The sequence below is a fragment of the Salminus brasiliensis genome, chromosome 3 (assembly GCF_030463535.1).
Source record: "Salminus brasiliensis chromosome 3, fSalBra1.hap2, whole genome shotgun sequence".
In the NCBI taxonomy this organism is placed as follows: Eukaryota; Metazoa; Chordata; class Actinopteri; order Characiformes; family Bryconidae; genus Salminus; species Salminus brasiliensis.
Genome location: NC_132880.1, coordinates 49,804,704 through 49,820,345, shown reverse-complemented (window position 1 = coordinate 49,820,345; position 15,642 = coordinate 49,804,704). Strand labels below are relative to the sequence as shown.

At 40.3% G+C, this 15,642-nt stretch overlaps 1 protein-coding gene across 1 annotated transcript; it reads right to left on the bottom strand.

Moving 5' to 3' along the window:
* Positions 1–202: 202 nt before the first annotated feature.
* On the bottom strand, positions 203–13,356 carry dazl (deleted in azoospermia-like). The gene is made up of 9 exons (XM_072674476.1): positions 13,207–13,356; positions 11,746–11,837; positions 11,552–11,603; positions 11,325–11,391; positions 8,870–9,000; positions 7,952–8,032; positions 6,536–6,586; positions 4,239–4,299; positions 203–215 (listed from the first exon to the last, which is right to left on the bottom strand). Exons 1-8 carry the CDS (start codon positions 13,354–13,356, stop codon positions 4,255–4,257), a joined length of 669 nt encoding a protein of 222 aa, XP_072530577.1. The 3' UTR covers positions 203–215; positions 4,239–4,254.
* Between the last annotated feature and the right edge of the window lie 2,286 nt (positions 13,357–15,642).

The following is a 15,642-nucleotide window of genomic DNA, read 5'->3' as shown; positions in this document are numbered from 1 at the left end:
TGTGACCACATGACCATGATTCTAGCTGATCTGCTGTCAAACTGCCACATCATCCAGCGAGAGGGTTATTTAATTTTTCTTTTCGTTCTTTTGTTGAGTCTGAAAACACACACACACACTGAAAGTTCACCAGAGGTAGAATCCTGAGAAGATTTTCTCTCAAATTTCTGCCATTTCCATCATGAAGCCAGCCTCTGGTTCGATGGGACTTGACCCTGAGATCAAACAGAACAGAAGAGCGTGATCAAAGACTGAATTGAGGGAAAAAAAGAAACAAAACTTAAAAATCAACAACAAAGCTAAGAAGTTTTGGTCTTTACAACAAAAGCAGCTTCCTCCAAGTTAACAAAATAATCAGCCATTACATTCGTAGGGGGTGGATCTACATATTAGGCAGTGAGTGAACAGTCAGTTCTTGAAGATGATGAAGGTGATGAAGCAGGAAAAATGGACAAACGTAAGAATCTGAGACACTTTGACAAGAACCAGACTGTGATGTTCTAGATAATGACTGGGTCAGAACATCTCCAGAACATCAGCAGGCAGGTCTTGTGGGGGGTTCTCTCCCGGTATGCAGTGGTCAGTACCTACCTACCAACCAGTGATCTGGCAACAGGGCATGAGGACCCAAGACTCACTGATGCTCATGCAGGTCTTGCCCACCTCACAACTTACAGGACTTGTTAAAGGATCTGCTGCTAACGTTAGTCTTGGTCCCAAAGACCACAGCAGGACACCTTCAGAGGTCTCATATTGGGGAGTCCATGCCTTGAATGATCAGATCTGTTGTGGTGGCACAAGGGGGACCTACCCAAGATTAGGCAGGTGGCACTAATGTTATGACTGATCCGTGTAAACTGATTTTATTTGTGCAAGCTCAATATTTAGTTGCAGTAACAGAAAAACAGCAGCTTTACATGGAAAGAAAAAAAAAATCAGACACCAGTGTGAGGTCCACAAAAGGTTAAGAAAACATTTAAGATTTATTTTTAAGGGCACCAATTGTTTTTAGGATTTTTGTTAAGACAAAAGTATCTCAAGAGAACTGCACAGCGTAATCTGAGCCAAATTCGTGTGATATGTAGTAGTATTATTCAGTCTACGTGCTCCTTTATCTCTATTAGTGGTTCGATATCTTTCAGGTTGTCAATAAAAACAAGCTGTTTAGTGGTGGCTTGAAGCGCAAACTACACTTTGACTGTAGGGGGAGCCCAGGAGCAAGAAATGCCAACTGTTAATACCAAAATGTTATAGTTTATTAAAGTTTACCGCTGGATGTAAACATGTAGGTTTGTATGTGTGCAGGTAGAGACTCAAAAACTGCCTGAAAATTCAAGGATGTGCTAGCTAGCATTTTAACTTGTGCTTAATCATCATAATTAATCACAGAATATTGCTGTGATTAACGTGATTAAGATTTTTAATAGACACCACTAATCAAAACACTGTTGTGAATCCAGCCCCTGGCTTCTCTCTCTCTTTGAACAAGAAGACACCTGAAACCTAAACAATTTAAAGCTACAAACACATTTCATACAAAGCTAAAGTCACTGGTAAAAAAAAAAAAAATCACACCAACACATTGTCGTGTCTGGCTTAAGTAAAGGCTGTTTTTCGGGAGGTTCTTGCTACTACTACCTATTACCACAATAAAACACTTTTCCGCTTATGATAGTGATTCAACTCCAAAAATGTTTTCAATAGAAGAACAGAAATAAGAGCTCCTCACATTCTTGAGGGTCCAAATAAAAGGGGGCAGCACACAGTTAAAAGCACAGAAAGCTGCTGAACACACAAACAAACCTGTCAGCTGTGTAAGAATGGACTGATCCGGTCAGGTTATAATAACCTCACCTGAAAACAAACCACTCAGAACCTCAGAATCAGAAACCAGTCAAAGTAACTTACTGAAACACCAACATCAGCTTCAGGGAGCAGATTCACAAAAGTTTCTTAAGAAGAACATTCTGCACAGACACAGTGCTTTTACACGCGAATATGAGCAAGTTATTCTCCAAAAAGCTTCTTGTGAATGTTCTTTTGTCTTAAGGAGAATTGGTATTCTTAAAAAAACACATGTTCTGAACCCTACGATGAGTCACACTGGGTTGAGGCTGTCAGAGGTCCTGAGGTCAGTCTCTAAAATGACCAGTTAAAACAGCAGAATTACAGAATTCATGTCTAAAAGTTGGATATTTGGTCTCATTCTCCAAAACACGCTTTCTGATTTTCTGAAGAGAACCAACATGACTTACATTTACATTTAGGGCATTTAGCAGACGCTCTTGTCAGAGCGACTTACTCAAGAATAACCTCAGCTAGTCTGAGTAGGCTAAAAATTCAAAGATACCTCTAAGTTTAGACTTAACTCACCAACTCTAATCTCAGTTTTTTTATCTACATAATTTTATTATTAAGTAATTGGAAAGAAGTTAAAATGACTTTTTTTCACAGAAATGTGTGTGTAACTGAGCTTTGTGTAATAGATTAACGTTTAATTTACCCACCTACTGTTTTTAGATTTTTTGTTAAGTACCTGCAAATGCTGAATCTCTAAAGAAAAGTGGGTAGAATAAGGCTTGTGAGAACTGTTCAATTATGTAATCTGTGGAAATATTACTGTACAGCCTCAGTCCACACGCTTTTCTACCCATTTGTGGTTCGATATCTCTCAAGTCGCCCATAAAAACATGCTGTTAATAGTGGATCAAAGTGTAAATTACTCTTATTGACTGTAGGGTGAGCCCAGGAGCAAGAAATACCAATTTTCCATAGTCCTGCTTTAAAAGTAGTGTCAATGTTGTTGACGTTTCGGTAAAAATGACCAGCAGACCAAAACAGCAGAATTACAGAATTCATGTCTAAAAGTTGGATATTTGGCCTCGTTCTCCAAACATGTTTTCTAATTTTCTGAAGAGAACCAACATGACTTGACTCATCAACTCTACTTTGATGATTTTTTATCTACATCATTTTATGATTAAGTCATTGGAAAGAAGCAAAAGACCCTTTTTTCACAGAAATGTGTGTGTAACAGAGTTTTGTGTAATAGGAACTTTGTATAAGCACAGCCTCAGCAGGTGTCTGAGCCTCTACTCAACAGAAACGAGAGCTCTTCACATTCCTCTTGAGGGTCCAAATAAAAGGGGACAACATAGAGTTTAAAAGCACAGAAAGTGTTGAACACACAAACAAACCTGTGAGCTGTGTAAGAATGAAAGCCTTACCTTTAAAGCGTTCTTAGAAGGGATTGATTTTTACAGGATTGTGACGCTACTCAAGCTTTTCTCAGTAAATTGCCCTGTAATTTCTCCTCGTCCTGTAGCTGCTCCAGCTGCTGCTCAGCCTCCCTACAGCAGCAACACTACCACAGTGCAGCCAGACTAACTAACGGTCAATAAAAGTTGCCTGATTATCTTCACATGCAAGTAAGAGTGTGTAAAATTGAGTAGGCTACTTTCTGTCTGAGGCAAATCTAATGAAAATGAGTTTTGCCCAGGGACTCTTGTTGGTGTAGTGCAGCACAGTCAGTCAGTCAGTCACCCAGACCTGGAATCGAACCCCAGCCTTCCACATGGTGTGGTAGCTCACAGACTTGTCACTCAAGATCAGCTGTGGAGCAGTGGAAGAGCTGTGTTCTCTGGATTACTTTTGGGATGAGGTAGGGGTGAGGTGGGGTGGTGATCATCCAACATCCTGACCTCACGAATGCTGCAAGATTTAGCAGAAAGCCTTCCTACCTGGACAATAGTACTAGCTATTTCAACGAAAGCAGGATAATTTAATTTATTACCTTCGATTACAGAGGAAACAATGAATGAGCAGGTGTCCCAATATTTCTGTCCACAGTTCTCTCTATTTGAATCTAACTTGGTTGGCGAGAGTCAAGGGTCGACTGCCTAACGATGCGAGAAGTGCATCAATAGCTCCACACATTTACCAACAAGCTAACTGGCTCTTCCTACTGAAGGACAGGGGTAGGCTATTTTTTTTTTAAACCAGAGCTCAGTCTCTATGCATCTGACAAGCCCTGTATTAACGTAATGGTTTTGGAATGAGAGTTTTAGTAGCATATATCACTGTGAAGTTCAGGGGTCCACATAATTTTGGCAGGACATCTTGCAGGGGATAAATTAAATAAAATTTCAATTATTTATTACTTTGTAAGCTATAAACGTGTAAAAAATAGTACAAAAAGGTAAGATCAGGAAGATTCTTACCAGAAAAACAGTCCACACCTGAAACAGTGAAAGATTATAGAAGAGTCAGCAAAGTCTGAACCCCACAGTCCACATAGTTCTGCAACACACAGACATCAGGTGTTAGATACAGCACAAGATACACTACCTTCTATACTGTTCCACTACTCTACACATTATTCTCTATGCTGTTTGTGTGTGTGTGTGTGTGTGTGTATCTGATCAAGCCATAGCCTCAGTCTCAACCCACAGCTGCAACCCAGCACTGCCCTCTAATGGTGTAGGACTGTGCAAACCACATGGTGAGACAAATATGAATATGCATACTGTACCTAACTTTTCTTTTTCATAAAAGTTTTTCAGGCAAGGTATTTTACGATCGAAATATGTATTTTCTGAAATAAACTAAAGATAAAATGGCACAATCAATGAAAAGCAGAGATTCTAAGCTTTAAAGTGGTATCTTGGTTGCTTATATTGGACCTGTAATGCTTCAGATATACTGCTAGATATTCACAGTGACTGATTTGTAGCCCGTATTCGAGCTGCAGCGTTTTAATAGGTTAATGAATGCAAGAAAGAGTAACAAACTGAATGGGGTCGAGTAATTTGGGACTGATCTGGTCAGGTTATAACCTCAACACGAACTCTATCTCCCTAAAAACAAAACACAACAAATCTCAAATAGGAAATTTTATAAAAGGCTGCAGCTGGTCGACGCATAAATAACTTACTGAAGCATCACTATTCAGCATCAGGGAGCAGATTTATAAAAGCTTCTAAAGAAAGAAATTCTTCATAGATTTCAATACAAAAAAAGTCTTCAAAGAATGAGACATTTTTCTTAAGGAGAAGACAAGACATTTTTATCATTAGTTTTAGACACATGAAATTTGGCTTCCGCCTTTAACCCATCATGCAGTGAACACACACTCAAACACACTAGTAATCAATCAAACACACACACACAGTGACAGCCATTGCTGCAGCGCCCTGGAAGCAGAGAGCCCGGGTATCGAACCCACAACCCTGTCATCAGCAGCCCTGAGCTCTAACCGAGCTCTGGCCCTTGTGTCTTAAGAATTGGTATTCTTTAAGAAATATATGTTCTGAAGCTTCACACTGGACTGAGGCCGTCAGATGTCATGAGGTCAGTCTCTAAAATGACCAGTTAAAAAAGCTGGATTTCAGAATGAACGTCTAATTTAACGGGATTAAAATTGGAGGTTCCTCATTCACCAATATCTTTGTAAGAAAACGTCTAGTTCAGATGCTCATGGTGTTTTTAGAGTGCAGAACTGTTCAGAGATCTACTCTTTTGATGATGGATCCAAAACACGCAAGTGGGGTTTTAGGAGAAAATGTCTTATTAAGAATAGCAGGTAAATGCGGACCAGTGTCCTTAAAGGACTGTAAGTTTCTACACAAGGATAATTATGATTTTCTGATGTCAGAGCACAGTTATTACCATTGGCCTGTTCAAGAGAGGCACAGACTTGAAACTTTGTAAAGCTGCTTTATGAAAACATCCATTATAAAACAAACTATATGAATAAAAAAGAATTGAATTACGTTTTTCAAGTTTTTTTCTGTTGGCTATTTTCCTTCTGTCACTTCTAGCTCTTGCCTAATAAACTACTGACACTTCGTTTGACTGTTTTCCTCCACTTTATGGACTTAACTGGATAATGTAAAATAAAGTGTCTTGCGTCATTTACGATGTAAGAAAATTTAAAAAATAATAATAATAAAATCAAGACTTCAAGAGAATGTGAAAATCTTAAAAAAAGAGAACTGCTTTTTTTCTAAAATTTTTATTTCTATTCCCTCCCCCCATTTTCTCCCCAATTTGGATGGCCAATTACCCAATTCGTACCTAGTAATGTGGGGAGAGAGCAAGGCCAACTGTGCTCTGTCTGGGCCTCGGCTGCCAATGGCTGGCAGTGTGACCGGGATTCGAACCAGCGACCCTCTGATCACAGTGACAGTGCCTTAGTCTGCTGAAGCTCTCGGGACCCCGAGAATTGCATTTCTACAATTCTTACAAAACTGTGTGTTTAAGTTTCTTTAAGGAAAGCTTTTGTGAACTCAGCTCTAGATCAGTCATTTACGTTTACGGCTTTTGGAGTGACTCATGTTAAAGAGGCAGTCAAATGTAGCATCGGGCGTTTGCCCAATGACTCTTCATATTATAAAGGGTGTGCTTGCCGGGGAACCCCCAGTAGACCCCCAGTGGACCCCCAGTGAGGAGAAGCAGTGCAACCTTATACTAAACACTCATCACATCCCTCCCACTGCCTTAAATATAATACTGAAAAAGGAGGCAGGCGACTAACCTGATTGATAAGTCTTGTCCTCTGGTCACCACACCACTGTGGTACGGGATACTACCACAAAAAACACAAAAGTTATTTGCCAACACAGACCATTTTTTAGCATGACCGAGCTTCAATAAACTACAGAGCTACACAATATGCCCAAATATTTGTGGACACCCCTTCTAATGAATGCATTCAGCTACTTTATGCCGCACTGACTGCTGACACAGATGTGCAAATGTACACAAACAGCTTGTCTAGTCCCTTTAGAGAAAAACTGCCAATAGAATAGGACTCTCTGGAGCAGATAAATAAACATGAACCACCATGCTGCCTAACGCCAGGCGTGAACTAGAGGGTAGTTGGGGAGTTGAATACAATCAAATCCTCACAGCAATGCTCCACAATCTAAGAAAGCCTTCTTCCCTGGACAGTAGAGATAGTTACTAAAAAAGCAGGATAAATTCAAGTACCCTTAATTTTGGAAGCACAAATAAGTAACAGATGTCCCATTACTTTTGTCAATATATTGTGCTGACTGCTATTATCAGGTAACTTTTGCAAGTCCGTAGATTTACTGCTGGCCACATTACAGAACAGGTGGACTAGCTCAAAAGTGGTTAAATTGACCTGGTTTCCTTATACACCACAAGGTCCATAATTCAATGTTAAATGAACACCATGGAAAAGCTTTCTCAACCCGTGCTTATGTAAACAGCCTCACACAGCTGTCTGACGCAGCCTTAAACGTGTGACTGACTAAAAAACTGAGAACTGCTGAAGATTTGAATATGCATCTCTGCCGTTTCCTCATTCCAGCTGTTGAGTCATGCAATGAGAATTACAGATGGCGATGTTCTCCACCAGCGATACATACACTTTATTGACAAAAGTATTGGGACATCGGCTCATTCAATTTGTTCTTCTGAAATTAAGGGATATTTGATCTGGCTTCTTTTGGAGTAACTGTCTCTACTGCTGAGCATTTAATTGCATTCGGCAACAAGAGCGTTAGAGAGGCCAGAATGTTGGATGATCACCTCCCCAACTCATCGCAAAAGTACTGGATGGAGCTCCTCCACCATCATTCCAGAGAACAGTTCTTCCACTGCTCCACAGCTCAATTCTGGGGGGCTTTATACCCCTCTAGCTCACGTCTGGCATTAGGCAGCATGGAGCCAATAGGGTCATGTCTATCTTCTCTAGAGAGTTCTATTCTTCAGAAAGTACAAGCTGGGTGTGTGCATTTGCAAATCTGTGTCAGCAATGGGTGCAACCTAAAGTAGCTTAATGCATTTTTTATAAGGGGTGTCCACAAACATTTGGACCTAGTGTACTTCAAAGACTGAATATACTGACTGAAACACACTGGAGTCTAACGCACTCACAGGATTCATATACAACATTATACATGTACACAGAGGGAGTGTTTACCGGGTATGCGTAGGCTGACTGTGTGTAGTTCATCGGCACCTGTGGGATCATTACTCCTGGAAAGCCGGAGTAAGAATATGGCTAGGAAAGGAAAAACATGCAGTGAAGTATTCCATCTACCTCAGCACTGCTAAGATCACTGCAGTATTACTTACATTTCATTTAATTAATTCCTCTTTAATAATATATAAATGTCATTGTTGTAAAACTAGACATTTTACTAATTTAACATCTGAATATAAGGATCTAAGAAAAAGGGCGCACAGCTGCATCTTGAAAATATTTTAGTATGATAATTAAATTGTAATGAGGCTACTGAAACTCTGATAACTCGGATTACATCGCAGTGCTTTCGTTGAAATACAATATTCAACCATTAAAAGTAGAGCTGGGCAATATGACAGTATTTTATTGTATTGTCATAACTGTTTAATATTTATATTATATATTTATATAATATAAATATATTATATATACAAAATATTACAAATATATATAATAAATATATTATATTTATATATATATTTGCTTCACAATATATTTAAGCATTTCAAGGATATTGGTAGTGCTTAATAAACACTGATCAACAGCAGGCGTCATTACAAACAGTGTAATTAGACTGGTTTAATTAGATGAAGTTCAGCAGATATTGAATATAAATCACTGTCCTCAGTCTGAGAGTCTCTGAACAGCAGCTTTTAAGAATCTGTACCTACCAATGCATTGTTTCTGCAATCCCATGTATCACATTGTTAAAATGTCTTTAAATATATATTTTTTAAATATAATATTTTACCTTAATCGCCCAGCCCTAATTAAAAGTATGCAAATGTAGGTAATGTAAGACAACCACTAGGATCTTGTTGGTCTCAAGGTTATGTTGCTAGTGCAGTGTGCATGGCATAACAACATATTTACCTGTAGATACTGACTACCTCCACTGAGAACAGGTGAGGGAGGGGCCAGGCCAGGACTGCAGCAGGTGCAATATATGTACGGGGAGGGGCCTACCCACTGAGATGGACCAATCAAAGGGGACTGGACAGAACCTGGATTATCAGAACATATGCAAATGAGAAAGAATAATGAATCAACTACATTTTACACAAACTAAGCACATGGCACAGGTGAGGAAATCGACAGACCCTCAAGAAAAGAGTGTAGACCAGGATTCAGACTTTTTGCAAACACTATGGACCACTGCAGGGTGCTGAACATATCCCAGGCTCAGCACAAGACACTATGTCCAAATGTTTGTGGACACCGCTTTTAAAGAATGGATTCGGCAACTTTAAGTTCAAGTTTAGTCCCTGTAGAAAAGTACTGCCAATAGAATAGGACTCTCTGGAGCAAATAAACATCATGACCCTATTGGCTCCATGCTGCCTGATAATGCCAGGCGTGGGCTAGAGGGGTATGAAGCCCCAGAGCATTGAGGAGCTGAGCTCTCTGGAACGACAGCGTCCCATCCATTGCTACAGGGATGAGTTGGGGATGATGCGATCATCATGGTGGTGATCATCATGCTCCAACATCCTGACCTCACTACCGCCCTTGCTGCTGAATGCAATCAAATCCACACAGCAATGCTCCTCCAAAATGTAGTAGAAAGTCTTCCTCTCTGGACAGTAGAGACAGTTCCTCCAACACGAGCAAGACAAACTCTTTTCAATGCCTGTGATTTCAGAAGAAACAATAAATGAGCAGGTGTCCCAATACTTTTGTCCATATAGCGTGAGAGACTGATACAATCAATCAATCAGCGCCTTCTAGGGGACAAAAAAAAAAAAGGTACGGCGGATCATGCAATGGCGTAGAGAAACTTCTTAGACATGATTCTACTCAGTTAACCAACCTTTTCTCTTGCTTCTGGTTTCGGTCACTTCTGGAGCGGTTTCGTAGTGCTGCTGTGGTCTTGTTTACAGCCTTGTTCATCAGTCACTTAAATTATTAACAGCTAAAGCTGTCAATTTGGTGTGTACTTCCTGTTCCAACACTGCGAGGACAGCATCAGCAACAACAGCGACCAGACCAGAAGTCATTCATTTTTAATGAGAGGCCGCAACACCGACTGCGACAGCGAGTAATTTGCTCTTTGCTCTATTTTACACAAGTGAGCAGTGAGACAAGGCGACAATAACCAATCAGAGAAGAGGTTCTCGCGCCCTCTGGAAGTTGCTGCTCTGAGTTTAGTTCAAGCTGTGCTTTTTCTTTTTTTTTTTTAGCAGGATTTTCATAAAAAATAATGTGTGTAACAACAGTGTCGTCTAATTTCATAAGAAAGGGCAAGGTCAGCAGCCCGCCACTGCAGAATTACTGCTGCAGCTGCAAAACTTTGCAGACGGCTTATAATTTGAAACGATGGAGGCGGAAACTTGATGACGCTCAAAATCTTTCCATATCCAAGGACCCGACAAGAGGAAGATAATAAATAAATAAATAAATAAGGCAGACAGGGAGGGAAGAAGAGAACGGTAGATTACATTAGATTACCTAACGCTGAGTTTGAAAGTTGTCGTATCCAAACTTTTTAATCCACTGTTTGTAATGGAGGCATGCACACCAGCGCCGGCACCATGTTCAATTCCTCAACACCCCTCTAATGCAGCATTCTGACAGTACTACATTACATTAAAGGCATATCGAGACACAGTAGATCACATGCTACATGACATTCACATAGAGAAAGGCAGCCAGTCTGTTGGTAAACAAAAACATCCTAGTGCTGTACAGCTCGTATCTTTCCAAAGCTCTCCAAAGGAAGAGTGGAGATTCATATAGGGGTCCAGTGTGAGGTTTCCCCAGTCTGTGATGGTCTGAGGTGTCAGGTCATCTGCTGGTGTTGGTCCACTGTGTTTACCAAGTTTTCCAGGATTTCACAGCACTTCCATGCTTCCATCTGTTGAAGAGCTTTATGGAGATTGGACTCAGCACCGGCCCACAGTACCAAAGCTCCTACCAAATGGCTTGTTGACCATGATTGGTGTTACTGCGCCTGATTCTATAGGGTACTGTCAAGAGGGAGATGAGAAACACCCGACCCAGCAATGCAGACGAGCTGAACCATCAAAGCAACCTGGGCTTCAGTAGCATCTCAGCAGCGGCACCAGCTGATTGCCTCCATGCCACGCCACACATACGCAGTAATTGGCGGAAATCGGTGGACTTGTCAGAGGTTGGACATTTTCTGTTTGATCTGATCAATTGTTTGACGATCAAAAGGCTTGACAGATGTAATTAATATAAAATATTGGACAGTTCACCTTTTAGAAATTTAATTATGAGCAAAAATTAACTTCAATATTCCACCTTTTTTGATGCACTAATACATAAAAATGTAAATAATAATAATAATAATGAAAACCTGACTCACGAGAACTCCGTTCCTTCATGATGGCAGGGCCCAGTTTCAGTTTCTTTCCTTTAAAAGTGATCTGTTGCTGTGACAGAGAGAGACATGCAGTCACACACAAGAGCTGCAAGGACAAGATAAGGCATACCTGACCCAAATATGTAACTGAATTATCACTGGTTTCACAGACTGCGATAAACCACCACTGTGAAGAAATGGTGTAAATATTTTTTAAAAAGTGACCTTACTTCAACGATAGTCTGGATGTCAACGTCCTCGCTGAAGTAAACAAATCCATACCTACAGAAATAAACGACAAAAAAAACAACCATGACAAACATTACAGCAGTAGGGGTCCTAAAACCATATTTATAAACATGTCAGACAATAGAGTGGATCTGCTTTGCCACAAAACAATGTTTCCAGAGCTGTCTGCACTCACCCTTTGCAGATGCCTCCACGGTAGGTGATGATTTTGACCTCCTTCACCGCACCGTATCTAGCAAAGAAGTCCCGGATCTCGTTTTCCTCCACCTAAACATGGGGAAACTCAGCACTCACTCACAGTATTTACTTTAACTCTCCTTATTTAAAGCAGCATTATGTGAAATTAAGTGTTTCTCGCTCCTGGGTTCTTCTGGGTTCTTCAGTGTTGTCCTGCCCACTTCACTGAAGTTATACCGCGTAGTTAGCAGCATTCTGAGTCCGGAATAGCAACAACAGAGACGCTATTAAATTTACATTTATGGTATTTTGCAGATGCTCTTATCCAGAGCGACTTACAAGGTTACTGGTATTACAGAGGTGAGCCAGTGTCTTGCCCAAGGTCTCTTATTGGTGTAGCGCAGCATAGTGACCTAGACTGGGAATTGAACCCCAGTGTCCCACATGGGAGCTACGCTATTCTGACCAATAATCAGTTAACGGGGCATCAACAGCATTTTAAAGAAAATTTGCTTTTATTTCTCAGTTTTATTAAGTTTTATTGTTTTACTGTTAAGGAAAACATTTTGCATTATTCTGTGACGACCTAAATAACTCAAGGTAATACTTTAAGTATTATCAAATAAAAATGGGGTGAATAAAATATGTGAATTCATGAGCCCCTGAAGTATCACAGTAGTAAAAATAAATAAATCTAGACTTACATTTTTCCCTTGTTTTAATCATTTTTTCCCTCCGTCAAATAAACAAATCCATCTTAATAAATGAATAATTTTCCCTTATTTTAATAAATGTATCCCTGGATTTAATAAATGTATCCCTGGATTTAATAAACTGTTACCTACATTTAATAAATCACTAATTTTCTTAATTCAATAAATTCCCAGTATCTTATAAAAGTGTTCCATCAATTTAATATTGTTAATTAAATTCGTTCCAAGATTGAATAAATTATTCAATCTGGGATTGAATTTAATTAACAATATTAAATTGATGGAATAAATTATTCAATCTCAGAATGAATTTAATTAACAATATTAAATTGATGGAACACTTTTATAAGATACTGAGATAATTTATTCAATCTTGGGATGAATAATTTTTTTTTAATTTACTAAAAAAACAAGACTGAATAAATTATTTTAGTAAACTAAAGTAGTAGTAAATCGTCCCCCCAATTTAGTAAACAAGTCCTTTATTTTAATAAACCATTCACAACCATTTTCCCCTCAATTTATGAAAAACTGTACCCTTTTTAAGTTTCATAAATGATTTCCTTCATTATTAAATAATTCCTTCAATGTATAGGGGACAATTTAATAAATTGGGGGAATGTTTTAAGTCTCTAATAATATTTTCTACCTCGATACTTTAGAGGTTTTGAGGAGGTGTGTTCAGCACCAGTTCATAAATTCACTGGTTTTGTATCTTCATTTAATTTCAGAAGGAAGAGGCTCACCTTCATGTCAATGCCCCCAACAAACAGTGTGTTGGGTGTCAGTTTGCCCTCCGGTAAGATGAACCCGTTGGACAGCTTCAGAGCTGACGGCTGAAATCCATGGCGCTGTTTCTGGATATCCTGTTCCGATAAATCCACGATCAATAACATATTTCATATCAACACTGATTTCATTTCTAACAGCAGACTTATCAACACCAGCTGCATTCAATTCCAGTCACTGGTGTGTTTACACTGGGGAGACTTCAGGACCATTACTTTGGGCCTTTTTGAAGGTTTCAGTTAAAAGCAATGTACATAGATGCAATATAATGACAAAAGTATTGGGACACCTGCTCATTCAACATTTCTTCTGAAATCAAGGCTATTAAAAGAGCTGATCCTGCTTCTGTTGGAGTAACTGTGTCTACTGTCCAGAGAAGGCAGCTTTCTGCTAGATTTTGGAGAAGCATTGCTGTGAGGATTTGATTGCATTAGCATAGGATGTTAGCTATCTAGCTAGCTAGCTACCCCTCTGGCCTATAGCTAGCTACTTCTCTACAGGGAATTGTGTAGCTAACTTACAATAACATCTCAATGCATTGATTAGAGAGGGTGTCCAGAAATATTTGGACATTTAGGGGGCTTAGCTAGATAGCTAGCTAGCTAGCTGACGCCCTCAGGAGCTGTTCGTTAGCCACACAGCTAGTAGCTAGCTAGCTAGCCCACCAGGAGTCAATTTCAGCAGATTTATTGGTTATTAAACGTTACTTTTACGTATAACGTTATCTTTTAATGCTGTTTTACAACCAGATTGACCCTCAGGCTGAGAGAGCAGTCGGCTAACCAACCGCTAACGAACCCTAAAACGTGGCACGGTGAAGATTCACACTAATCACTTGTTAATTTGGTCAAATTAAGACACTTATCCCATTTGAAATCGCCCAAAATAAAAACTAAGAATACTATGAACAATGTAGGTGAGAAATATATTAGTCGAATTGGTGAATAAGCTCAATATAAGCAAGTTGAGAGCTTCATGGGACCTGATGGAGGTAACGGTAAACAGGGGAGCTAGCGCTAGCTAACCAGCTAACCAGCTAGCTAACTTTCCTCTTTAGGGCGAATATACAGAGAAATAGGGTCACCCACGACCGTGGAGGTTTATTTTCTACGAATTAGGGTGTGCTTGGTTTCACTTACCATGTCTAAAACCTCTAAAATATCTGAATAAATTAATATCTGTCCGAATTCCCTTCCCGCTTCAGCGGAGACTCTCCATCCACCACGGTCCGGCGCTGCCACCACAGTCCGGCCCCGCCCCCACTCAGCGCTAATTGGGCAGGTAGAGCTGCAGGTAGAGGAGCAGGTAGAGGTGCAGGTAGAGGAGCAGGTAGAGGTGCAGGTAGAGCTGCAGGTAGAGCAGCAGGTAGAGGTGCAGGTAGAGGAGCAGGTAGAGGTGCAGGTAGAGCTGCAGGTAGAGGAGCAGGTAGAGCAGCAGGTAGAGGTGCAGGTAGAGCAGCAGGTAGAGCTGCAGGTAGAGCTGCAGGTAGAGGAGCAGGTAGACGAGCAGGTAGAGGAGCAGGTAGAGGAGCAGGTAGAGCTGCAGGTAGAGGAGCAGGGTAGAGGAGCAGGGTAAGGTGGTGTGCAGAAGTCTAGGCACCCCCAAAGTAAGTACACTACATGTCCAAATATTTATGGACACCCCTTCTAATGAATGCATTCAGCCACTTTTTCTGAACCATTTTAATAGCTTGTCTAGTCCCTGTAGAGAAGAAGTACTGCCAATAGAATAGGACCTATTGGCACCCTAGAGGGGTATAATAAAGCCCCCCATCTTTATTGAGCAGTGGAGGAACTGTGTTCATCGCTGAATGCAATCAAATCCTCACAGCAATGCTCCTTCTCCAAAATCCAGGTACTCCAACAGAAGCAGGATCGACTCTTTTTTTTTTTTTTTAAATACCATCGATGTCAGAAGAGATGTTGAATTTGCAGGTGTCCCAATACTTTTGTCCATATAGTGTGTGTGTGTGTGTGTGTGTGTGTGTGTGTGTGTGTGTGTGTGTGTGTGTATGAAAGCATGCTGGTCCACCAGTATGACAAGCAGGACCATCTTGACCAAGCTGGTCAACCAAGCCAGGCTGGTGACCTGACTTGAACCCCTAGAAGATCTTCGGTGGGAGAAGATCTGGAGAAGGTGGCTGCAGCAGCAGCAAACCCAAGAATATCAGTGAACTGGAGGACACTGCCCATGAGGACTGTTAGTTCTGTTAGTTGTGTTGAGATATTTAAATTAGTCTCGTTTGATTGGTTTACTGCAAACAGCTGAAAGTTTGTATATATATTTGATAATAAACCTTTCTCTACCTTCTCTATTGACCACAACCCAAGTCCAGTCACCAGCTTCCATCAAGCTATTTGTGAGAAGGTCGGAAATTCCAGGTGGTCCAGACC

Coding starts and splice junctions, on each gene's coding strand:
- dazl (XM_072674476.1), bottom strand. CDS start 13,356: ATGTTATTGATCGTGGATTTATCGGAACAGGATATCCAGAAACAGCGC. Junction 11,604..11,745: donor CGTGGAGGCATCTGCAAAGG/GTGAGTGCAGAC, acceptor TTATTTCTGTAG/GTATGGATTTGTTTACTTCA. Junction 6,587..7,951: donor AGTCAGCCTACGCATACCCG/GTAAACACTCCC, acceptor TTTTTGTGGTAG/TATCCCGTACCACAGTGGTG.